The sequence below is a fragment of the Myotis myotis genome, unplaced genomic scaffold, assembly GCF_014108235.1.
Source record: "Myotis myotis isolate mMyoMyo1 unplaced genomic scaffold, mMyoMyo1.p scaffold_m19_p_2, whole genome shotgun sequence".
NCBI lineage: Eukaryota > Metazoa > Chordata > Mammalia > Chiroptera > Vespertilionidae > Myotis > Myotis myotis.
This window is the reverse complement of record NW_023416324.1, coordinates 19916149-19940798: the sequence shown is the minus strand read 5'-3', so window position 1 is coordinate 19940798 and position 24650 is coordinate 19916149. Positions and strand designations below refer to the sequence as shown.

General features: G+C 43.2%; 1 protein-coding gene across 4 annotated transcripts; it reads left to right on the top strand.

Annotated features, from left to right (window-relative positions):
- The first annotated feature begins 539 nt into the window (after window positions 1-539).
- On the top strand, window positions 540-23492 carry RNF19B (ring finger protein 19B). 4 transcript variants are annotated; one of them, XM_036352572.1, is made up of 9 exons: window positions 540-1288; window positions 11845-12050; window positions 13245-13386; window positions 15332-15494; window positions 15953-16067; window positions 17068-17208; window positions 18290-18497; window positions 21515-21646; window positions 22687-23492. In XM_036352572.1, exons 1-9 carry the CDS (start codon window positions 639-641, stop codon window positions 23132-23134), a joined length of 2205 nt encoding a protein of 734 aa, XP_036208465.1. In that variant the 5' UTR covers window positions 540-638; the 3' UTR covers window positions 23135-23492. The 4 variants fall into 4 exon arrangements, with proteins under 4 accessions (XP_036208465.1, XP_036208464.1, XP_036208467.1 ...); XM_036352571.1 differs by having other exon boundaries at window positions 13242-13386; XM_036352574.1 differs by having other exon boundaries at window positions 13242-13386; window positions 22637-22833.
- The last annotated feature ends 1158 nt before the right edge of the window (window positions 23493-24650 follow it).

The following is a 24650-nucleotide window of genomic DNA, read 5'->3' as shown; positions in this document are numbered from 1 at the left end:
CGAATGCTAGAGTAATGCATGTGTAAGTCCCTTGCAGACAGGGAGAGCCTGCCTGTCTTATCCAGTAATGCTCCGCTTTGTCGATGCTCAGTGAACGAGTATATTCTTTATTAAGTCGTGGTGTTGGCTTAATAAGCAACAACAAAAGAAATGTTGGGAGGCAGACCAGTTGAGAATCACCGCCTAATCCAGCCTTGTCTGCTTTTCACACATGAATTAACTAAAGCCTCCGTTGCTGGAGGTGGCATTCAGACCATTCACAAGGAAAGGCAACCCAAAAACCCCATCTCGGAGATGAGGCGCGTTAGAATTGGGGAACGAGGTCAAGAAGAGCCCTGGGGCTCGTGTCTCCTTAAGATGGCTGTGCTGGAGCCACCTGACCCGGCGGCGAAGCCCCGCCCCCGCTCGGCGCCCCTCGCCGCCCGGCCCCGCCCCGCGCCCCTGCGCCCCGGCGGTGCGGGTTGTGAGGTGTCTCAGCACCGCGCCTGCGCAGTGGGCCGCGGCGCGAGGGGCGGAGGCTTTATAACCACTTCGTGGAAGCTGCACGGTTTCTGTCTCGGGGAGGGCGGCGGCTGAGGGAGCTGCGGCGGGAGCGGTGGCGGCGCTGGGCGCCGCTCGCCCCTCGGCCTCCGGGGGCCATGGGCTCTGAGAAGGACTCCGAGTCGCCGCGCTCCACGTCCCTCCACGCGGCAGCGCCGGACCCCAAGTGCCGCAGCGGCGGCCGGCGCCGGCGCCTCCCCTTCCACAGCGTCTTCTCCGCGTCGGCCCGCGGCCGCCGCGCCCGAGCCAAGCCGCAGGCCGAGCCGCCGCCCCCGGCCGCGCCGCCGCCGCCCACCCCGGCTCCCGCCCCGGCCCCGGCCGCGGCCCAGGCCCCGCTGCCCGAGGCGCTGCCCGCCGATCCGGTCGCCGAGGTCGAGGAGGAGGCCGAGGCGGCGGCGGCGGCGGGGCCCGGGTTCGACGATGAGGAGGCGACGGAGGGCGGCGGCCCGGGCCCGGAGGAGGTGGAGTGCCCGCTGTGCCTGGTGCGCCTGCCGCCCGAGCGGGCCCCGCGCCTGCTCAGCTGCCCGCACCGCTCGTGCCGGGACTGCCTCCGCCACTACCTGCGCCTGGAGATCAGCGAGAGCCGGGTGCCCATCAGCTGCCCCGAGTGCAACGAGCGGCTCAACCCGCACGACATCCGCCTGCTGCTCGCCGACCCGCCGCTCATGCACAAGTACGAGGAGTTCATGCTGCGCCGCTACCTGGCGGCGGACCCCGACTGCCGCTGGTGCCCGGCGCCGGACTGCGGGTGAGCGCGGGGGCGTGGCCGCCGGGCGGTGGGCTGCGGCCGCCGGGACCCGCCGGTGCCGGGACCGGACCCGGGTGCCCCGCCCCAGGGGGGCCCTCCACGCCGTGTGTGTGTGTGTGTGTGTGTGTGTGTGTGTGTCCGTCCCAGTGTGGAGGGAGAGCTGAGGGATGACCCACGGGGGACGGAGGCGGCAGCCGCGGTGGGTTAAGCTGGTAGCCATCCCTCAGCCCAGACGAGTGCGGTGGCGGCACCCAGCACCCCACCCCTGACCAGGAGCGTGAGCTGGAGGCTGAGCGGTCGGGGAGGGAGGGAGGTAGCCATCAGGTCAGGGGCAGGGCGGTTTTTTGTCGGGTAAATGCCCCTCTGTCCAGAGGTCGCGGTGCCTCTTCAGGAGGGGATGTATGGCAAAAGACGGAGTGAGAGTGCCATGCCGAGGGGGCAGCACTCCGGAGGGGCGTGTCCGCCGGGCCAGAGGCAGGCGTGGCATTGCCGCGGAGGGTGTGTGCTTCTGGGCACCCCTGCTGAAAGCGGGGACGGGGGTGCGGGGAGAGGCTGGGGCGCCCCGGGCATGTGTATCATCGGTGCCACGCTGTTGGGAGGCCCCCTGTGGTTTCCACGCTGGTGCCTCGGGCAGGGCGAGGAGCGGACCCTTTCTTTGTCCAAGAAGCCACGGGGCACTCAGAAGAAGGATGCGGAGAGGTTGACGTGGGAGGAGAAAATGTGTCTCCCAGCCCCTCTGATCTTGGGTTCTTGACAGTGTTTTTAATGCGCCGTGTATGTTGAAGTTTTAAGGTCAGTGAGAAAATATTCCTCCACTGCAGAGACCTCGTATCAACAGACTTAGCTGTAGGGGAGCCCCTCGTCCGCCCATGGAGAAAAGTCTGCTTGTGTCCGTACATCCCAGGAATGGTTGCATGCAGCGGAGAGGGGCTCCTTTAAATGGCCGGGAGTCAGGCGTGCCATTACCTGTTCTTTGACCTTGGGAAGATCATTTTATTCTTGTGTGTCATGTTTTGGGGACAGACAGATGCTAAGGACTCCTTGCAGTGGGTAAGTGTAATGCTAGTAAAAAGCTCCATGGTCTTTGCTTCAAGGGAGTTAAGAAGGACTTTTAACTGTAGCCTGCATGTCAAGGCTGTTTTTAAGATTTCCATGCTGCTGCTGTTCGTCTCCTTCAAAAGAAGCCGGCACAGGCTGGTTAGGGGAGTAAAAAAAAGTTAGCTGCTTCTATTTATCTGCCGCCAGACTTGTTTGGAGATGGGTGTGTTGTTTAACCTCACTGCGATGGGGTTTCTAAATTACTCTGAAGCTGTTGTCAATGGTCCTGTGTTTATGGTAAATCACTTTCACTTTCAGTTAAGGATGAGAAAGAACTGTGTAGGCTCTTAGAAGTTTTTGCTTCTACCTGGTGATCCGACTGGCCTTAAGAGGTTAACTTGCGTGCTATTCACATTTTACAGACACTGTTCATCTATTTTCTGAACCAAAGGAATTTAAATGAGCGCTGTTCACTTTGGAATAGTATATTAATTCCTTTTGTGAGATACGAGTTTCCTTGAATTTTAACTGAGAAATGTGGCACCTCTGATTATCTTTCTGGAAAAGCTCCCTTTTTGTTTACTACTCCTCTGAAGTCAAACTCTTGACTTTGCTCACATCAATAAAAAGGGAGAGGAATTAATTTACAATCTCGATGACAACTTCAAACCATTCCTGATTTTGAAGTTATTAAAAAATTAGGCCATTTTCTAATTTAGCCAAGTATTGCATCAGTTGTCATCCGAGTTTATTTTTTTTAATGCAAATTATTTACTTTTCTTTTTCCCCGAGTTTATTTTTTAGTTAGTTAAAAGAATTATAACATTTTTATGTATAATTTTTAAAAATGTGTTATCTGTGTATTTAAAGAAGGTGAAGTCTGGAGAAAGAAAGCAAGCTGGTAACATGTGCCAGGCATACATAATTTAATTTGATCCTTGCAACATAACATAAATTTAATCTAGTTTTATAGGTGAGGAAACTGAAGTTTAAATAAAGTGAGTGACTTGTTCAGAGTCATGTAACTAGTGTAAACACTGGTCTTAACTCCCAACCAAGTTCACTATTCTTTCCTCGCAACCTCTGTTTTAAAAGCATGGTTTGTCAGCATTATTGGGGATGCTAATGTTTGGGTCATTTCAACAAGTGTGCTCTAAGGACAACATTGAGAGAGCCAAGGATGCTAGAATCGATTTCCTTTCCTGATTCCTATTGTTAACAGCTTTTGCCTACTTTATTTTTCTTACCTAAAATAAGCCTGATCCTTTCCTGACTTGAGAAGCTTAATGTTTGCACAGTGTTTTGAGATCTTCAGTTGAAGGTATTAGATAAACAAGGAGTAACTTTAAAATTCTGTTACTTCCCAAACAGGTGTCTGGGTTCCCTGGGGATGTGACCAGTGGTTTTGCTTCTTTTTAATGCTGGGAGAAAATTAGCTTGTTTTGTTTTAATCAAACTGGTCGACTCTTCTGGGTCTGGTAAAAATCATGGATGAGCATGAGGACATAGCCTAAGCCCCAATTATCTCTCCTAATACCTGACCATCTTTACTGTTCACAGATCAAGTTCTTACCAGCCAAATTTATCACATTCTCAAGGTGTGTGTTTGGCAGGGTGAGGGGAGTATGTAAGTGACCCTACAGAGTTCTGATCAATAGTTTCACTGTGATTACTCACGATAATGAGAACAATATATATTAAAAGATTTCATGCGCCAAAACCGGTTTGGCTCAGTGGATAGAGCGTCGGCCTGCGGACTGAAGGGTCCCAGGTTCGATTCCGGTCAGGGGCATGTACCTGGGTTGCGGGCACTTCCCCAGTGGGGGATGTGCAGGAGGCAGCTGATCGATGTTTCTCTCTCATCGATGTTTCTGTCTCTCTGTCTCTCTCCCTTCTCTCTGTAAAAAATCAATAAGATATATTTAAAAAAAAAAAAAAGATTTCATGATTTGTTTGCAAAATATTTGTAGAACTGAGCAAAGAGTTTCAAGTTTTTCTTTTCCCATACTTGAAACAATCTTATTTTAGTTGTAAATAAGGGAACTAATTTTAGTGGGGAAACATTCACATTGTTATTTAATATCATTAAGTACAATACTACCAAGTATAATCTTTAAAACGTACTTTTAAATGAAAATTTGTATAGTTCTTTATAATTTTCAGACTCAGACCTCATTCAGAAATAATTTAATTTAATTTTGTTTTATTTTATTCTATTTTGTTAATCTGCACCGTAGGATATTTTCCCATTGATTTTTAAAGAGAGTGCAAGGGTGAGGGAAAGACAGAGATAAACATCAGTGTGAGAGAGATACATTGATTGGTTGCCTTCCACACACCCCCGTCCAGGGCCGACCGCCCAGGGTATTGAGCCTGCAACTGAGGTGCATGCTCTTGATTGGAATCTAACCCATGATCCTTCAGTCCGCAGGCCAACACTCTATCCACTGAGCCAAACCAGTTAGACCCAGAAATAATTTCATTTTAGTTTCATACAGGTACATGGTGGTAAACTCATTTTATAAGAGAGAAACCAGTGCAGAGAAGCTTGTATGGGACCCAGTGTCTCATCCTATATAATAAAAGGGTAATATGCAAATTGACCCTAACATCAGAACGACTGGGAATGACAGGTCACTATGACACACACTGACCACCAAGGGGCAGATGCTCAATGCAGGAGCTGCCCCCTGGTAGCCATTGTGCTCCCACAGGGGGAGCTCTGCTCAGCCACAAGCCAGGCTGATGGCTGCCAGCATAGCGGTGGTGGCGGGAGCCTCTCCCGCCTCCTCAGCAGCGCTAAGGATGTCTGACTGCAGCTTAGGCCTGCTCCCCGCTGGCAAGTGGACATCCCCTGAGGGCTCCCGGGCTGCCAGAGGGATGTCTGACTGCCAGCTTAGACCCGATCCCGCAGGGAGCGGACCTAAGCTAGCAGGTGGACATCCCCCGATGGGGTCCCAGACTGCGAGAGGGCACAGGCCGGGCTGAGGGACCCCCACCCCCCAGTGCACAAATTTTTGTGCACCGGGCGTCTAGTAGCTAATAAATGGTGCAGTTGATCTTGTTACCCCTTAGAGTCTCTGCTTAAATATGAGGTGTTTTCAGAAACCCACAAATCATGTACATGATTCATGTGCCCTGTTGTCATTCATTAAACCCTTGCAGAATCTCTAGAAGATTGGGAGGTGAGCAAAAGAGGCAACAGGGCAGATCTTCCCTCCAAATGAATAGAGATAAGGCTGTTGACCTAAATTCTTTGTGCAGGTCCACCACTTCTAGCCCCTCATTGCAGAATCCTCCCCTGTACAGGACCCCCTCCCACCTGACTGCAGCAGGTAGTATCAGCTATTGGCCTTCCTAGACTACTGGGCTGGACCATCCCATAAACAGGAAGCTTCTGTTTGCCTCTAGCATATTTATGAGGGAAGACCAAGCTCCCTGAACAAGGCAGATTTCTCAGTCAGCGAAGGAGGAGTTTTCCTCTCTGAAGCCTTCCTGGACCTCTTCTCTTCATTTACTACATACCTTCTATGTCACAACTCTTCACTCTATCTCCCTTACCCACCACCTACATCATCCTTCTCATCCCAATACATCTTTCTCATATTTGCCAAGGTACTCATTCTGTAGTGGAACATTTTATATCATGCCCCTGCTTAAAACTGCTCATACCTGACCTATAAGATGACTTCTTATATCTTTAACTAGAGGCCCGATGCACAAAATTTGTGCAAGGGGCTTGGCCCTCACAGCCCCGGCTGCCTTGGCCCATTGCAGCCCTGCTGCCTTCGGCCCCAGCTGCCTCGAAGCCCTGCAGCCTGGCCTACTTGTCGTTCCAGAAGGTCGTTCTGCCGTCCAGTCTAATTAGCATATTAGCTCTTTATTATATAGGATAACTCATTATTTATATGATCTATCCTTATAATTTAAGCCCTTTACAAGCTTACAACCATCTTTTTATCTTATTTTCTATTTTTCACATATATCAATATTTCCCAAGATACATTATAGGCATTACTAGAAAGAGAAGTGTTTTGTTATCAGATAAGCTTATGAAATACTGGATTGAACAAAATAAAGCAAATTTATTTCTGAGCTTCTTAGTTCCTTTAAGAATGCTAATATACACTGTAAATCTTGTTAATACTAATGCAGTGTAAGTCTTCAGTCTGGTATAATTGTGCCAAACTTAATTACCAGGAAATGCTTTTGTTTTTCTATGGCATTTTTAAGGCGAAAGTGAAACTTTCCCTGACTATTTGCAGTTTGGTAAATTCCTTTAACAGTTATTCTGGCCTGCTTTCTGTTAGTGTCCTTATTTAACAATGAATCTTGATCTCTGAGTAGATAGGGAGCTCCTCTAGACTAGGATGTCTATATTCCAACTTTTTCTACAACACTGCGAACAGAATCTCTCAGTTAGCTCCCAGAAGAATAGAATGAATAGTTGAATTTTGAGAAAAAAGATAAGGCATACAAACAGCACAGTTTTTGGAAGAGAAACAGATAACTGGAGGGTGGCTGAGAAGAGGACAGACAGGTGATCATTCAACAGACACTTTGGAGAATTATAGTGTTTGAACCTTAGGTGAGTACTAGATATTACAAAAAGGACTTAAAAGTGGTCCTCTTGACAGGGAGTTTGACCTGGTTGAAGAGATAGATAGATAGATAGATAGATAGATAGATAGATAGATAGATAGATAGATAGATAGATAGATAGATAATGAAAGAAAGAAAGAAAGAAAGAAAGAAAGAAAGAAAGAAAGAAAGAAAGAGATGATAGATAGATGATAGATAGATAATTGTAACAAATACGAATCCTCTTATTGGATACATGAAAGGTTTTGCATGATGGTGTCAGTAAAGACTTCACAGCCCTAGCCGGTTTGGCCTGCAGACTAAAGGATCCCAGATTCAATTCTGGTCAAGGGCACATGCCCAGGTTGGTTGTGGGTTTGATCCCCAGTAGGGGCTGTGCAGGAGGCAGTTAATCAATATTCTCTCTCATCATTGATGTTTCTCTCTCTCTCTCCCTCTCCCTTCCTCTTTGAAATCAATAAAAATATATTCTAAAAAAATGTTATATTTTTAAAAAATCAATGGAAAAATATCCTCAGGTGAGGATTAAAAATATTAAAATAAAATAAACCAAGAAAGACTTCACAAAGGAGGTAATATTTGATCTGGGCCTTGAAAAATATGCGTAGGAATTAATATCAAGCAAACAAAGTGGGCAGAGAAAAAAAAATCTTAAATTAGAATGTTATGAGCAAATGTATGGAGGTATAAAAATACAAGACTAAGCCTTAAGTCTAGTTTGGTTATCTTCTGAATGTGCAATATGGGAGCATGATCTGGGAAGTGACTAGAGAGCAATCTGAAAAGGCAGACTGGATTCCAATTGATAGGCCGGACTTATGCCATGCAAAGATCTTTAGGTTTGAAGGATTTTCTTCCTTTTCATTGAAGGATTTTAAGCAAAAGAGTAACATGAGAGATAACCTTTAGAACTGGAGTTTGGATTGGAGTGGGGAATAAGAAGACCAGATAGTAGTAGTTCCTTGCAGTTGTCTTGCCAAGAAGTGACATGGGTTTGAATTAGGCCAGGGAAAAGAAGATAGTAAGGGTACAGTTTATTGTGACAACTTGACCCATGTCTCCCACCCTTACACGTGCTCAGGGTTAATTTGTTTTTTTTGTTTTTTTGGGGGTTTTTTTGGTTTTTTTTATTGCTTAAAGTATTACAAAGGGTATTTCATATGTGTCCATTTTTCCTCCCCGCCCTAGACAGTCTCCTAGCCTCCCCTATCCCCCAGTGTCTTATGTCCATTGGTTATGCTTATATGCATGCATACAAGTCCTTTGGTTGATCTCTTTCCCCCCTACCTCCTGCCCCCCAACCCTCCCCGGCCTTCCCGCTGCAGTTTGACAATCTGTTTGAGGCAGCTCTGCCTCTGTATCTATTATTGTTCAAAAGTTTATAATGGTCTCTATTATCCATGAATGAGTGAGATCATGTGGTATTTTTCCTTCATTGACTGGCTTATTTCACTTAGCATAATGCTCTCCAGTTCCATCCATGCTGTTGCAAATGGTAAGAGTTCCTTCCTTTTTAGAGCAGCATAGTATTCCATCGTGTAGATGTACCACAGTTTTCTAATTCATTCATCTACTGATGGGCACTTAGGCTGTTTCCAGATCTTAGCTATGGTGAATTGTGCTGCTCAGGGTTAATTTGTAAATGAAGTTACCTGGCCTGGAGCTTGGAAGTACAGAAACACATTTCTTTATTTTTTAAAGTTTATATTGTTGAAACTCTTACAGATGTGTCCCCCCCCCCCCCCTTTTCCCCATTGACCCCGCTCGCTCCTAGGCCTTCAGCCACACTATTGTTTGTGTCCATGGGTTATGCATATATGCATATAAGTTCTTTGGTTAATCTCTCTCCCACACACACACCTTCCCTCTGAGATTCGTCAGTCTGTAGGAACACTTTTAACTACCAGGGTCTGTTGGAACATAATCAGATTCATACTAATGAGATGTTCCCCGCCAGGGCTGACGTTAGGTAATGTGGTCTAGCCTTTCACACATTACGATGTTTCTGAAGACTTAGGAAATTAACAAAATTAGTAAAAATGGTATGAACTTAAGGGGGAAAAGGTATGCACCTGTATTCTTAGCAACATGTAATTTCCTGCATCTTCTATTTAGCTTCTAATTAAGCAAACCTGAATGCTTGATTAAGCTGAGAGCAGGGTAGGGGAGAGGTTCCAGTGTGAGACCTGGGAGAAAAGAAATAAGATGGTCAAGGCAGATTTGGCCTCTCAAGGATAAGGGTTTTTTCAACTACCTGGGGAAGAAGATTGCCCTATTTAGAACTTAGAAGTTTACCCCTAAAGTGGTTTTATACAAAATTTTAGGATTAAGCGATAGTACCTGACATATATTGTAAGCCAAATAGGTACATGGATAAGTTTAAAAGATTGCTTTAGGGCAGAGTAATGGCTCAGGAGAAGAGCTAGAATGCCCTGGGGAAAAGTAAAAAAAAACCTAAGCAGGAAAAGGTCTCTATCATTCATTCAACATAGGTATTTTAGACATAAATTAGAGTGCTAGACCCTGGAGATTAAAAAATGGATGGTACTTTTCCTTGAGTGTAGTCTGATTGGGGAAGTATGCACGGAAACAGATGATTACAATATAATGTGATAAATATTATGAAGTAATTGTGTTTCTCTAGGGGCCTCTCAAGGTATACCCATGCCAGAGTAAATTGCAGCCTCGAACCATTGCCCAGCCTCCTGACCTGTGAGCACTGAAGGCGTTGTACAGTGTGTATGTGTGTGGGGGGGAGTGTAATTGTGCACAGGCATGAAGTAGGTAACCAGCTGCCTAGAGATGTTAAGTAGATTTTACAGAGATGATGACATTTGAGCTGGTTTTTACATGGATAAGTATTTTCCAGGGCAAGAAGTAAAAAGGGGTCATTTCTAGACAGAAGGAATAGAGTGTACAAAGGCAAGGAAGTAGAACAATAACAACAACAACAAAAGTGCTATGATTTTGTGCCATTCCTATCAGGGCAAGATCTCAAATGCAGTTTCAGAATATGTTTAGTAACACTTGAAGGTGGCAAGCACCTATGCCTCCATTTTGGGGATAGAAGCTAATGTTTGTAGATTTTAATTAGCACAATGTCATACAGTATGAGTCAGGAGCAAGGAGCTCAGACCAGGCGCCCAAAAACAGGAATGCCAAACCTTGTGCCCTGAGTAATTCTGTGTCATGGTAATAGATTGCGTTGGGTTCATGAGTATTTGGGTTTATTTTACTTGCTTAGAACCAAATTCTACACCCAAAATTGATATTGTAAGTCCTATCAAATGTTCTTATTTTTCAAGAAGAGGTTGGGGAATCTGTTAATAAATATTTACTCCCACCATGTAAGGTAGGAATGGATTACGAAATATTCAAGGCTTCCTGACGGGTAGTCTGTCTAATCTGTATCATCAGAAGTTGGCTTAATATTTTTCTGAGATCATCCAGTACCTTTCCCATTTAACACACAATAGCAAGCAAGTCACTTTCTTCAGTAAAAACATTGTTTATCTTTAGTAGTTATTTTGCAGGTAGATTTTCTCAGAACTCCTACAGGATATGAATCATTTGTAATCATTTGCTCTTTCTGAAAAGGGTTTTCATAGAGTATATATTATATAACATAGATGATATCTTATTATTGATAGTTTCAGTATCATCCTCAAATCAACTTCAGAATCTATGATAAACCTGAGAATTTGAGTTTCTCTTATCTACATTCAAATAAATAAACCATAGGATAAATTCAAGAAAAAATGATTAGCCTTTTGTGTAAGTGTTTGAGGTTTTCTGTTTTTGCAGGAGAACGTGGAATAGGGGACAACAAAACCCAATGGTAATACCTAATCCTGCAGTCATTGACCTGTCAAAAAATTGTGTGAAATTTAACAACTGCTGTTTTTCATTTGTTTCTTTAAATTACTTTAATTTTTGTAAACAAGTGTCCACTTGTTAGTGTAACCTGAGCATTTAGTTGACATATTTAGAATTAGAAAGACTAATAGTTGTAAATATTTTGGATTGTTTATGGGAAAGTAAGTCTTGGTAAATAAACATGAGTTATAAGAAACAGTTTGATGCTGGTGCTGATACATTCTTGAATTGCCCATCTTTATTGAGAATATGGGTCAGAAGAGAGGGGAGGAGATATGGCCTTATTTCTGTATTAATTAATGACATAGATGAGTGATATTCTTGGATTATAGAGCCCGTCAAGAAAGAAGATATTTCAAAGTAAATATTTGAGGAGGAGAGATGAGAGAGAAAGAGAGAGAGAGAGAGAGAGAGAGAGAGAGAGAGAGAGAGAGAGAGAAGAGAGAAGATGAGAGGGAAAGGAGGAAAAAAATGTATAGAAAGATAATATGAGCTTTCATCAGAAGTTAACCATGAATCCACCTATAGCTACTGTCTCAGGCTGTGGTCAGACCAGCTTCACTTTGGAACTTAAAAATGAAAACGTATACTTGCTTTAGTTTTTGCAATGGCTTTTTATTTTACAAGTGTTCTGTCCTTTGTGTAAACAAATTCTAACCTCTTTAAATATAGCGAACCATCGGAAGGAAATCGTTTTGTACCTTGTTATTTATGAAACTTGCCGAGGCAAACTGCTCCTAAAGCAGCTTAAACTATGACTGGATATATGCTAGAAATTCAGGTGAAATATGATCCCCCTATTTTTTTCAGGAAATAAATGATTTGTGTTTTTAGAATTTCAAGAAGAAATTTACTTTCTCACACAGCATATGTTTTACAGTTTGTTAGGCACACTTGTGCATGTGTGTGTTTTTCTTTACATCACAGGTCGTGGTGGGAGTGCCAGTGTTACTCCACTGAACTGATGAATGTCTGTCTGTCTTGGTTAGATCATTCTTACCTTACTGATATCTCTTCCTATTTTCTATTTCCTTACCCAGTTATGCTGTTATTGCCTATGGCTGTGCCAGCTGCCCAAAACTGACCTGTGGGAGGGAAGGCTGCCAGACTGAGTTCTGCTACCACTGCAAGCAAATATGGCATCCAAATCAGACATGCGATATGGCCCGTCAGCAAAGGGCACAGACTTTTCGAGTACGGACCAAGCACACTTCGGGTCTCAGTTACGGACAAGAATCGGGACCAGGTATAAATTGATATTTTCTTATTTGTCTCTTTATTTTATAGTTCATAATGTGAGCCCAAAGCTGGGAGAAATTACATTACTGTGTAATGAAGTATTTCCTGGGATCAGAGATCAGAAGATATTTGGCAATACTTTTCAATATTATAATTGATATGTAGCTTCCCTCAATGACCACAATAGGTTATCCAACTCGGATAAAATCGGAATACAACAAAATTAAATTCTCTGGTTTCTGCCTTTGTAGTAATATGTCCAGGTTGGAGAGCAATTAGGTCCTTTTACTGGAAGCTTTTTCAAAACTTTAATTGTGAGCAAAGAGATATTTAATTAGTGTTTTAATCTGTAATGTTTTCCTACTAGCTTTAAGTGTATCACACTTTTGGAAGTAGGGTGCAGATCGAAAGACAGGAAATATTAGTATGGATTAATGATTAACCTTAAAAGTAGGAATATCACACATTCAGTTCCAACCTTTACAAGTCAGAGAAAACATTTTAAAATGTCAGTGGGTTTATTGCCTTTTATAAATGTACTTACTTCACTGACGTCATTTGGGAGAGGCTAGTAGGAAAGATTTTATCATTCACTTTTTCCTGGCACAGCATAATCTCCTCAAATTGTCATTTTATAGGATAGTTCCTAGCTTGCTGTGAAGATTGCCAGGTGTATGCTACATAGCATTCCCCATTGTTTTTAGGTTTTTAATTTGAAAGAATCTTGGGAAGGGACTGTGGTTGCGGTAAGAGCAAATCACAATGAAACTTGCTGAGTCCAAGAAATGAGTTTCCTGAACTAAAGTTTTTCAAAACTTAAAGGCCAATTCCAGTCTGCAAACTATTCTTCCTGCTCGACTCTACTTTTAATTCTGCCAGCCTTTTGGCTGATGAAATTCCATTTTTCTTGAAACCATCTTTCTCTAGGGAAGTCTCCTTTCTGAGATTATGGCTCAAGTGGTGTGTAAGATGCCAGGTTTTGGGATAGGCAGCTTGATACAAGACAGGATTCATTTAATGAAATTTCCTGAGGTCTAGACATAGCCAGCTTTCCGGTGAAGTGGGTTGCACAATTTGGAATTCTCAGTCAAGAGTTCTTCACTGCCTCCTTTTTTATGTATACTCCTATGATTAATAGAGTCTAACAGGGTTTAACTGGAGTTGTTTTTCTGCTCCTTCCTCCCCCGCCGCCCCTTAGCAGATGACATCAAGCCATGCCCACGATGTAGTGCTTACATTATCAAGATGAATGATGGAAGCTGTAATCATATGACCTGTGCAGTATGTGGCTGTGAATTCTGTTGGCTTTGTATGAAAGAGATCTCAGACTTACATTACCTCAGGTGAGTTGAAAAATGTGTTCATTGCTTTTATAGTCTTGTTCTCTTACTGACTGAGGGAAAAGGATGTCAAAAAGATATATATATTGTTGTCTGTCGTGTCATTACCCGTAAGGAGACTGTAATAAAGTTCCTCTGAAGCCCCTTTCCAATCATGTTTTTTCCAACTCAGCAAACTTCCAGGGACTGTTTCCATTACCTTCAAGATAGAGTTCAATTTTCCTAGTTTGGCTTTTAAGGCTTTCCAAGTTTGGCCCTAATCTACTTTTTTGCTTTTTCCATTTTGCTTTCATACATGCTGTATTCCAGATACATAATCTAGGCTTATGTTCCCTGTCTCTTTCTGTGCTACCTTTCCTCTCCATACTTATTCACAAAGTTCATTACTTTGCCTGGAAAGCTTTCTGATCACCTCTCCCAGAAACCCTATTTTTTAAAAATATGTTTTTGTTGCCAAAACCGGTTTGGCTCAGTGGATAGAGCGTCAGCCTGCAGACTGAAAGGTCCCAGGTTCGATTCCGGTCAAGGGCATGTACCTGGGTTGCGGGCACATCCCCAGTGGGAGATGTGCAGGAGGCAGCTGATGATGTTTCTCGCTCATCGATGTTTCTAACTCTCTGTTTCTCTCCCTTCCTCTCTGTAAAAAATCAATAAAATATATTAAAAAAAAAATTAAAAAAAAATGTTTTTGTTTATTTTTATTTATTTATTTTTTAGAGAGAGGGGAAAAGAGAGGGGGGAGAGAGAAACTTTGATGTGAGAGAAACAGCGATCAGTTGCTTCCTGCACGCACCCCAATCAGGGATCAAACCCGCAACCTGGGCATGTGTCCTGATCAGGAATCAAACCCACAATCCTTTGGTGCACAGGACGACGCTCAACCAACTGAGCCACACTGGCCAGGGCACCAGCAACCCTATGTTATCTCAACCTGTTCAGTTCTTACCCAGTCTTCAGGGGCCACTTAAATGGTATTGCATCTGTGATGCCTTCCCCGGCCTTTTCTGCCTCATTTTTCATTGATAGTCCTTAAATGTTTCTTTACGAATGTCATCATTACTTTCACTTCATGTACATGTCTGCTTTTGCTAAACTATATTAATTCTTAAGGCTAGAGTTACCTTTTTCTAGTTCATTGATGTAAAAGTTTTCAAAGAATTTATTGAGTGAATATTAAAATATTGTCCTGAAGGAGTTAATATTTACAAATTTAATACTTGTGTGGATGAAACACTTTAATTAGTAGTTTAGCAAACATTTGAGTACTTATAGTCTACCAATTAATAGGGATACAAGGGTGGATAAGATATGATCCCTACTTTCAAAATTGCTTATCGCATCTGGTAGAGAAGACAGGACAAAGGAAGAAAGCAAAAATGGTTGAACTTGCCCTAGCCAGTTTGGCTCAGTGGATAGAGCGTCGGCCTGCAGACTGAAGGGTCCCAGATTCGATTTCAATCAGGGCACATAACCTCGGTTGCAGGCTCCTCTTCAACCCAGCCCCTGGTCAGGATGCGTGCAGGAGTGCAATATCTGTTGGATGTAGTAGGACATATGCCAAGAAAACTTTGCAAATTAGAGTGTTCAGTAGCTGCGAGGCACAATGCAGTTTGAATGAGGTGTCAAGTGTGTAGGTTATGCAAGATCCCAAGTAGTATCAGTCAAGAAAGCTGGGTCAGTGTTGGTGGGTTAGGGGGGACAGAATTCAGAAAAGAAAGGAGATTTCCAGTCTGGAGGTCTGCCTTTGCAAAAAATAATAAAGTGCCCAGAGCTGCAGTAGCCTGGCCTTGTGCTTTGTTCCCTCGTGTAATATATTCATTTCCTGTAACTTCTTGTAACTGTCAACCACTCCTATTGAAAAGAAGGTTCTTGCTCTTATCAAGCCCTCTGGTGACAACAGCTGCATTTATTTGTAATATTGACATTAACTTCAATGTTTCCTCTGCAGCCCCTCTGGCTGCACATTTTGGGGCAAGAAGCCATGGAGCCGTAAGAAGAAAATTCTTTGGCAGCTGGGCACATTGATTGGTGCTCCAGTGGGAATTTCCCTCATTGCTGGCATTGCCATTCCTGCCATGGTCATCGGCATTCCTGTTTATGTTGGCAGGAAGGTAAGACATTGAGTTCTGTGCATGTTCCATTTTCAGGTTTGTTGGTAAAGGTTTGAAGGAAATGGGGGTGGGGGGACTTATGTTTCAGAGCTGCCTGAAAACCACCTGGTTCTTGGATAAAAATAAACCTAATTTCTTAAATGGATTTTCATAAACCCCCAAGAGATCTGAAAGTTCTTATTAATATCCTGGGCCTGGTTTGTCCCAGTCTGTGGCTTAAAGGTGAAATGCTTACTTCATCCTCCTGAGTATTTTTCTCTTCTTGGTTTAACTTTCTCTGTATTCATTTATATCATCCTCGTCTTATTAGGTTAAAAGTGAGAAAGACGCTTCTTTGGGGTGGAGGATATGTTTTAATATAAATAACTTATATGGGGGATATTCACTTGTTCTTATACTTCCTTGGCAAAAAGATTGATGTCCTAACCTGTTGACCTGGATTTTTTTCTTATTCTTAGATTCATAGCAGGTATGAGGGAAGGAAAACCTCCAAACATAAGAGGAATTTGGCTATCACAGGAGGAGTGACTTTGTCGGTCATTGCATCCCCAGTTATTGCTGCAGTTAGTGTTGGTAAGAAGCTGGCCAGGACCATGACTCCACTCTTCCCTCTCTTCCCCTCTCTTCCTCCCCATCAGCTTTCTAACTATAATAGTGCAACCAACTGGCCAGATGTTTCACCCTGGAGGCCCCTGTATTTTATACCAGTCCTACCTTGGGAGTTAATTAATTCTATTAGGTACTATTATTATGATTATCAACCACACTAAATTATCAGAGTTAGGAAATCTTTCAGAGAAGGTTGAATTAAAGAAGATTACTTTAAGGCCTAGTTTTTCACTTTTAGCTTCTTTTTTTTTCTCCACTTGCAATGGAACCCACAAAACAAATTACTTTTATTTTGATTTGCTTCATGCCTCACACTATTTTGGGGAAGCATGAAGGTTTGTTTCAGAATAATAGTAATGTAACTAACATTTATTGAGTCTCCCCATGTGCCAGAAGCAGTTCTGAGTTTCGTATGTATTAATTCATTTAATCCTTACAGCAGCATAATTGTAACAGGAAGGGGCAGTAATTTGCCCAAGCCAACTTAACTGAGACGTAGTGAAGGCACTCTGACTTCTGAGCCTATGCTCTCAAATATCCTGCCTCACATAGCAGGAAGATTTTGGAATTAACACTGGGGTGATCCTAACCCCAAGAGTCACTTGTTTAGTGTTTGGTTATTGATTTGTTTTTGGATTAGCACTTCAGCAGGGGGAAAGTTAAAGCAACAAACACTTACTGTGCTGTGCACTGTACATACATCCTCTTTTGATCGTTGACAGCCCTGGGAAGGTATGTCCAAGGTCATATGGTTAGTAAATTGTAGCCAAGATTTTAATCCAAGCCTTTCTGATTGTAAGGCCAGTTGTCATTCTGTTAGGACCAGTCTGCCTCTTTGGGATAGCCATCTTCTGCCTTTCCTTGGCCCTTTCTAAAGTGGTTTGTCTGTGCTCAGACTGGGAAGGAGGATTTAGGACAGTTGCAACCTGATGGCCTGCTGACATGTTTCCTTCTCTTCCTCCAGGTATTGGTGTCCCCATTATGCTGGCTTATGTCTATGGGGTTGTGCCCATTTCTCTCTGTCGTGGAGGTGGTTGTGGAGTTAGCACGGCCAATGGAAAGGGGGTGAAAATTGAGTTTGATGAAGATGATGGCCCAATCACAGGTAAAAGGAGGATTTTCATTCCTTTGGAATTTATGGAACACAAGATGAAAATCAGTAAAATTCAGCACATTCACAGAAAGATTGCTATTGGATTACTTCAGATAATGAGCTTTTTAGGGGGTAAAGTATTTTTAGCTTTTCATTTCTTTGTTCCAGAGTTATTAGGTTAATTCCTCTGATATTTGCTTCTGTGTGGCAGGTACAAACTTGTAGGATTCCAAGTACCCTGGTAATAGTAGTGATTATAATAAAGTCTTAAATCTGCACAGTACTTTATAATTTTCAGAGGACCTTACACAGTTATTATCTCACTTGGTTTTTTACAACAGCTTTCAAAAGAGAAAGGGTGGGAGTTCTTATTCCCCATTTAATGGGAACTTCTTTAAGCTTTTGTCTCAACATCTATAAAATGGGTTTAAGAGCTTCTTCAGAGCTGGGATCAGAGCAAGTCTTCTGACTTCTACTTTAATGTTTCCACTTTATCACAAGTTCTCCACAGGTTTTTCAAGCTTCCTACTAGAATCAGCACATGACCTAAATTGTATTTTGAAATCTTCATGTTTGATTAGCTGGCATCTATGGTGTATTGGAATGAATAATAGACTTGGAATCAGAATTTTTGTTTTGTGTGACTAGCCATGATGTGGACAAGTTATTTAGTTCTAAGCTTTTGTTCCCCTAAAATTGGGGCTATTAGTGCCTAGTTATTGGAGAAATTATATACAAACTAGAGGCCCAGTGCACGAATTCATGCATGGGTGGGGTCCAGCAGCCCACCCTGATTGGGGGCGGGGCTGGCTGCAGGGAGGGGCCACGGCAGTTGGCCAGCTGGCCCTACCCCCTGGTCGAACTCCTGGTGGAACTCCCAGTCAAGGGGACAATTTGCATATTACCTTTTTATTATATAGGATATGTAGTAAAACCCCTGCTGTTTGGTGGCTGCACATAGTAGCTGCTCATTAGCTAAATAGATAAGTATTTTTCTATGTGAATATTTTCTAGTCTGAAGAGTCATTGCAGAAAAATGCCAGACTGTTGATGCTGTGCTATCTTGAATTGAGATCTTGGTTTCCATTCCCAGTGGCAGATGCCTGGCGAGCCCTTAAGAATCCCAGCATTGGAGAAAGTAGCATTGAAGGTCTGACCAGTGTCTTGAGCACCAGTGGAAGCCCTACAGATGGACTCAGTGTTATGCAGGGCCCATACAGCGAGACAGCCAGCTTTGCAGCCCTCTCGGGGGGCACCCTGAGTGGTGGCATCCTTTCCACTGGCAAGGGAAAATACAGCAGGTAAGCAATAGGTAATTTCTGACAGAACCAGTTGGAATTACAACACAGCATTACCTGTATGAGCCATTTTTCTGTGCCAGGCATGTCCCATGTATCATCTTATTTTGATTTAATCATCGGTGGGTTTTTTTTGTTTGTTTTTTTAATAATTAGAAAACAGACTCAGAAAGGTTAAGTGACTTATAAAAGTTCAGTGTTCTTTCCACTTATTCCATGTAAAGAATAATAGTTAGATCCTCCCTCTACTATATTAGGCTGCCTGCTTCATAAAGGGAAAGCGCGCATTTTTTGTAGAATTTCCAAGACTTTGTTCTCCTTTAGGCTGAACAGTATTGTCACTGGCCTTCAGCTGAGCAGCATTTATGCTGTATCTTGTTGCCTTATAGGTGCTGTCATCTTTATTACCTTGCTATTCCTATTTGGTAGATAAAGAAAATCAATTCTGTGAACTTGTGTTGAGAATATGTAAAACTTTATGACTAAAAAAAGTTGTGACTTGCTTAGTTATTTCACCAGTTAGACAAATGAGAACATATTTAGAGGAACTTAACAGCTGTTACATGAGAAGCCGTTAGTTGAATGCACTGGAGACGGAGGCCTAGGGAGGCCTGGGAGGGGTTGGGGCAAGGCAAAATAAGTTAGGAAGGCAGGGGAGATGGTTGCCTTCAGATATCTGAAGGGCCTTGAGCTGGAAAAAAAGAATTAAACTTCTGACTCATGCCAAGAGGTAGATTAAGATGACATGGCTAGAGGGAAACCGATTTTGTTTCAGTATAGAGCAGTGGTTCTCAACCTTGGCTGCACATTAGAATCACCTGGGAATCTTTTTAAAATCCTGATTTCTGGGATTCTAATGTGCAGCCAAGGTTGAGAACCACTGGTATAGAGACTATAGGGAACATCTCTGTAAGAGTCCAAAGAAGGAATGGATTACCTTAGTAAATACTTAGCTACCTATCCTTGGAAGTGTTTGAAGTGAGACCAGATAGCCATTTGGCTATTAGGAGTTAAGCAACAGATGGCAGATGGTCTGGATCCCACACCTGAGTGCTTGTCAGTCACCTGGGAGCCTGTTAAAAATAGATTTCAGGGCCCTGTCCCAGTATTAGTAAATTAGAATCTCCTTGCAGTGGTCGGCAAACTCATTAGTCAACAAAGCCAAATATCAACAGTACAATGATTGAAATTTCTTTTGAGAACCAAATTTTTTAAACTTAAACTATATAGGTAGGTACATTGTTATTAACTTAATTAGGGTACTCCTAAGGCTTAGGAAGAGCCACACTCAAGGGGCCAAAAAGCCGCATGTGGTTCGCGAGCTGCAGTTTGTCGACCACAGTCCTAGAATGGGACTTAGGGGCTGTATTTGAAAAGGCCTGGGAGGGGTGGGGGTGAAGCAAAACAAGTTCAGGAGGTAGGGGAGAAGGTTGTCTTCTATCATAGTCATTGCACAAACAAGCACCTGAGCACCACCTAGATCGATGGTCTTTGTGAAAGGCCTCTTCCAGCCGAGAGGGAGTGCGTGGCAGAGCTGAGGCTTCCCCATTGCACGGCCTCGTTTTCCTGGCTGTGGAGTGTTGAAGGGCACCTGAAGCTGGAGCAGCACAAGGAAGGAGCAGGAGGCAGGCTGGAGGTTGTTTGAATGTGCAGCTGCAGGCTGCTGCTGACCCATCTGCGTCTCATGACTCTGGTTGTCTCTTTGTTAGGGGATCCCGCCCCCACATTCTGGAGAATTCACTGCTGTGCTTTCTTAAAACCAACACCCCTATAAATAAGCAGACAGTCATAATTGGAGACTGACTTGCTGAAACTGCAGCTTAGCCAGTCCAGCTGTTCCAGTTCTGTGAAAGCTTTCTATAGGAAGTGAATGAGTCAGAGGGTTTGACTGTGAAACCTATTATGAGGAAATATTTAAGTGTACAACAAAATGGTATTGGAGCCAAGAAAGGAAGTTGGTATGGGTTCTTAGCTCTGAGATACCATTGGAAAGGTTTGCTGCTCTTGTAGGAGGTTGGCTCCTGTATGTCCTTTAATTTCATAGCTTGGGGGGTAATTTGCTAAATGTTTGAGTTCCTAGTATGTGTAAAACATGAGGGTAAAGTGAATGAGATGTAGTCTTTCCTCTTTGGAGCTCTCAGATGACTGGGAGAGAGATGTGTAAATTGATTAATAAATAGGTGTTGTAGGAGCACTTAGCAGGAAGTGACTGGGAGAATGAGGAAAGATGGTACTTTCTTTGTTAAGGACTGAGTATGAGTTTGTCATCTTAAGAAAGGAAATTTCCAGAGAGTAGGAATAGCATGTGCAAAGTTATGGAGATATAAAATGTGTGTAGGGGCCTGGCCAGTGTGGCTTAGTGGTTGAATGTTGACCTGTGAACCAGGAGGTTAGGGTTTGATTCCCAGTCAGGGCACATGCCCAGATTGTGGGCTCGGTCACTAGTATGTGGTGTGCAGGAGGCAGCCAAACAATGATTCTCTCTCATCATTGATATTTCTATCAGTCTCTCCCTCTCTCTTTTCTGAAATTAATTTTTTTTAACATGTATAGGTGTATAAGGAAAATAAATCCCGAGTGATTATGACTTGAGACCTGTGATGAGAGAGGAGCTGGAGAAAGAGCTTGGAGACAGATCAGGAAGACCTTAAATGCCTGTTGTCAATAGGGAACCAAAAGAGGACTTGTTCGAGTGATCAGATCTTTGTCCACATTGGCACTGATCTGGAAGTACTTTAACGTGGACTTAGGGCTACTGCAGAGGGTGCCCAATTTCAGTTATCCAAAAGATATTGAAAGCCTGAAGTTAAGCAGTAGCATGGGGACAGAAAGGAGGGGACGATTTCAATAGATATTTAAGAGAGAAAGTGTGTGGGCATCTACCTTGAGCTGTTTGACAATTGGAGAAGATCAGATCAACTCAATTTTCAAGAGAATAATGGAAGAGCTGTGTGCCAAGAAGCAGACTGTCTTGGAATACCCAGGTCTCATATTAACTTGAACGTCCCCTCTTTACACAGGTTAGAAGTCCAAGCCGATGTCCAAAAGGAAATTTTCCCCAAAGACACAGCCAGTCTTGGTGCAATTAGTGACAACGCAAGTACTCGTGCTATGGCCGGTTCCATAATCAGTTCCTACAACCCACAGGACAGGTATGTGACCAGTCAGATGCCCAAGAGAAGTTGCATTTTTGGGTCAGGTACTAGGCCTTTAGAAGCGCAATGCCTTATGTTAGAGCTCTGTGCACCACCTAGTGGGATATATAGTGTGTGTACCTGGTGACTTCGTTGAGCAAGTTCTTGGCGGCTCTTGATTGATTCTTTTTGTTAGCACTTAATTTTTAGAGGTTTTTTCTTTCCTTTTCCCCCCCTTCTCTTGGCTTTTGCAACAGTATAACTATTCATGTGGAACTTTTGAGAGTTAGATTGGTGTTCATTGATGTTTGTAGGTCTGTGGGTTTCTGCTCTCATGTTGCCCTTTGCTTGATGTGGCTCCTGTAGCCTATTTCTCTCTATTTTGGAGAAGCTGGTATGGTATGGTTGCAGCACTCCCTTCTGAGGAGTTTCTGGTTTCTTCTAATTGTGGCGCAGTAGTAAAAAGCTATGCATCTTCTTTCACTTTCACATTTGGGTAAGATAGTATGAGGCTCTGACACTTAGTTAATTTTAGAAGTACTTTTTTAGTTTAAAAAAATTGGCAGATCCCTGGCAGGTGTGTGGCTCGGTTGGTTGGAGCGTTGTCCCATGCACTGGAAGGCCATGGGTTCGATTTCCGGTCAGGGCACATACCTAGGTTGTGGTCTGATTACTGGTTGGGGTGTGTACAGGAGGCAACCAATCGATGTCTCTCTCACGTCGATGTTTCTGCCCCCCCCTTCCTCCCTCCTCTCTAAAATCAATAAGAAAAAGAAAACTGGGTGATGACAAACTTATTCTGGGTGATGACAAACTTATTTTTTTTTTTTTTAAAGAAATTGGCAAAGGTGTATGTGTGTGTGTTTTTTAAATCAACAAAAAGGATCTAATTGTTCTTCATCTTGAGTGTTAGGTTAAATTTTTATTTTCGCAAAAAGTGAGCTCTAGTCTATTTACCTATGTTTTTGGACTTCCTAATCCTGAACCACAAACTGCTTTTACCAACAGGTGTAGCATGACCCGTGCATGACTCAGCATAGTGGGTTTTGTTTCCACAGAGAATGCAACAATATGGAAATACAAGTGGACATTGAAGCCAAACCAAGCCACTATCAGCTGGTGAGTGGAAGCAGCACAGAGGACTCGCTCCATGTTCATGCTCAGATGGCGGAGAATGAAGAAAGTGCTGGTGGCAGCAATGAAGAGGATCTCCCCTGCAAACACCAAAGCTGTGAACAGAAAGACTGCCTGGCCAGCAAACCTTGGGACATCAGCCTGGCCCAGCCCGAGAGCATCCGCAGTGACCTGGAGAGCTCAGATACGCAATCAGATGATGTGCCAGATCTCACTTCAGATGAGTGCGGCTCCCCTCGCTCCCATACTGCAGCCTGCCCCTCGACTCCCAGAGCCCAAGGTGCGCCGAGCCCAAGTGCCCATATGAACCTCTCTGCCCCAGCTGAGGGGAAGACTGTGTTGAAGCCAGAAGGTGCAGAAGCCAGAGTATGAAGTGGAATGAATGCTCCTGTTCCGAGAAGCACACTTGTTGTAACTGCATCTTTTGAAATCTTTTTTTTGGGGGGGTGGGTATGGAGATTTATGTATTTTATTTCAAAGATTCTCTGGTCACAGGTTTTACCCAGGGAAATTCTGAGAAATTTGCAGTTTCTTACAGATAAAACATGAGAAATTTTGCCCTTAGTCCCACAGCCCACCCTCCCCCTTTTTTAAGTTTTAATTTATTGGTTAAACTAATGGTGGCAATCCGTGAGGTGTGTCAAAGAGTGTACAGATGTATGTGTGTATATTGTATGTATGCTAACTTTACTGAAGGTCACGTTTTAATAAAGATTTCTGTTGTAATTCAGCTCATCTCGTTCCTTGGCTTGGGTAGTCCTACAGAGCCAAGCGTTTGAAACAGACCCCTACTTCTTTAACAGTCTCTAGATCTGACTGTTCCTAATCTCAGGAAAAAAGGATTATATTCTAATCAGACTGCAGTGGAGTCATCTATAACTAGGGATTCCTAGCATAATAGGAAGCAAGCCAGGCTTCTTTTGGACTGTGTAGTCAGACTGAAGAATTAGCTGAGTCAGCCAAATAGAGAAGCTGTAGATTGAAATGAACCTCGTTTGCCCTCTAGAGGCAGCTGTGCAGTCTTCCTGTTAGAATTTTATTTACCCTTTTCTGTATTGTAGTCACTACTAGAAATGTGTTTCCAGACGAGGGAAGGATGGAGTGGCAATTTAGTGGCTCTTCAGAGCGATCCCAGTGAATATTGCAGGATTATAAATTGGGAAACAGTATTCTTACTGGAGGAAGAAATGTACTGATTCTGCATAATCTAATCACTAAGCAATAACCTCGGTGTTTGTTAGCTATCAGGTACACATTCCATGTTTCAAAAGCTTTCTCGAGTTTCGCAAAGTTAGTTTAAGAGGGACTAAGGAATCTAAAATCTGTCATGAAAGGCCAGAGAAGAAATACCATCAAAATCTCAACATACTTAATTTTATCTGATCTTATAAATTTGTCAGAATTGAGCTAAATTGGTACTACTTCGGATTTTGGCTCTGTCTAGAATAATGGTCTAAGAAATGAACACTCATGCACAAGTATAGCAGAGAAAGTTAAAGATTCATGAGACGTGATGTAAGATTCCAAATTTGGCAGTAACTTACTTTGTGATTGTGTGAGATGGCAGAGATTTCTTGCCCTTACTTTCTCCGGCTCAGATGGTATTTAAGAAACTTCCAGTGCCAAACTCCTCTAGCACCTTAGCCCTGGGCCCAGAGGAAGAATTGCAAAGGTCCTTTCCCTGAGGACCAGATAGCTTTCTGTTTCCTTTCACAGATGCACCTGCTCTTTGTCTTCCTGGCCTGTGCTTTTCTACAATGAGGATGATGAGTCTGGACAACAGCCAACCTGGAAGATTCTTTTCTCTTGGGCATTGCAGCCAGACTTAGCACATTTCCCTGCACCTGGAACTGGAAATGCTGTCAGTGGACTTTGGGTCTTTGGAAAA

Excerpts from the sequence above, each read along its gene's own strand:
- RNF19B (XM_036352571.1), top strand. The coding sequence starts at position 639 with ATGGGCTCTGAGAAGGACTCCGAGTCGCCGCGCTCCACGTCCCTCCAC. Across the intron at positions 12,051-13,241 it reads CGGACAAGAATCGGGACCAG|CAGATGACATCAAGCCATGC; the intron begins GTATAAATTGAT and ends GCCGCCCCTTAG. Across the intron at positions 21,647-22,686 it reads TCCTACAACCCACAGGACAG|AGAATGCAACAATATGGAAA; the intron begins GTATGTGACCAG and ends TTGTTTCCACAG.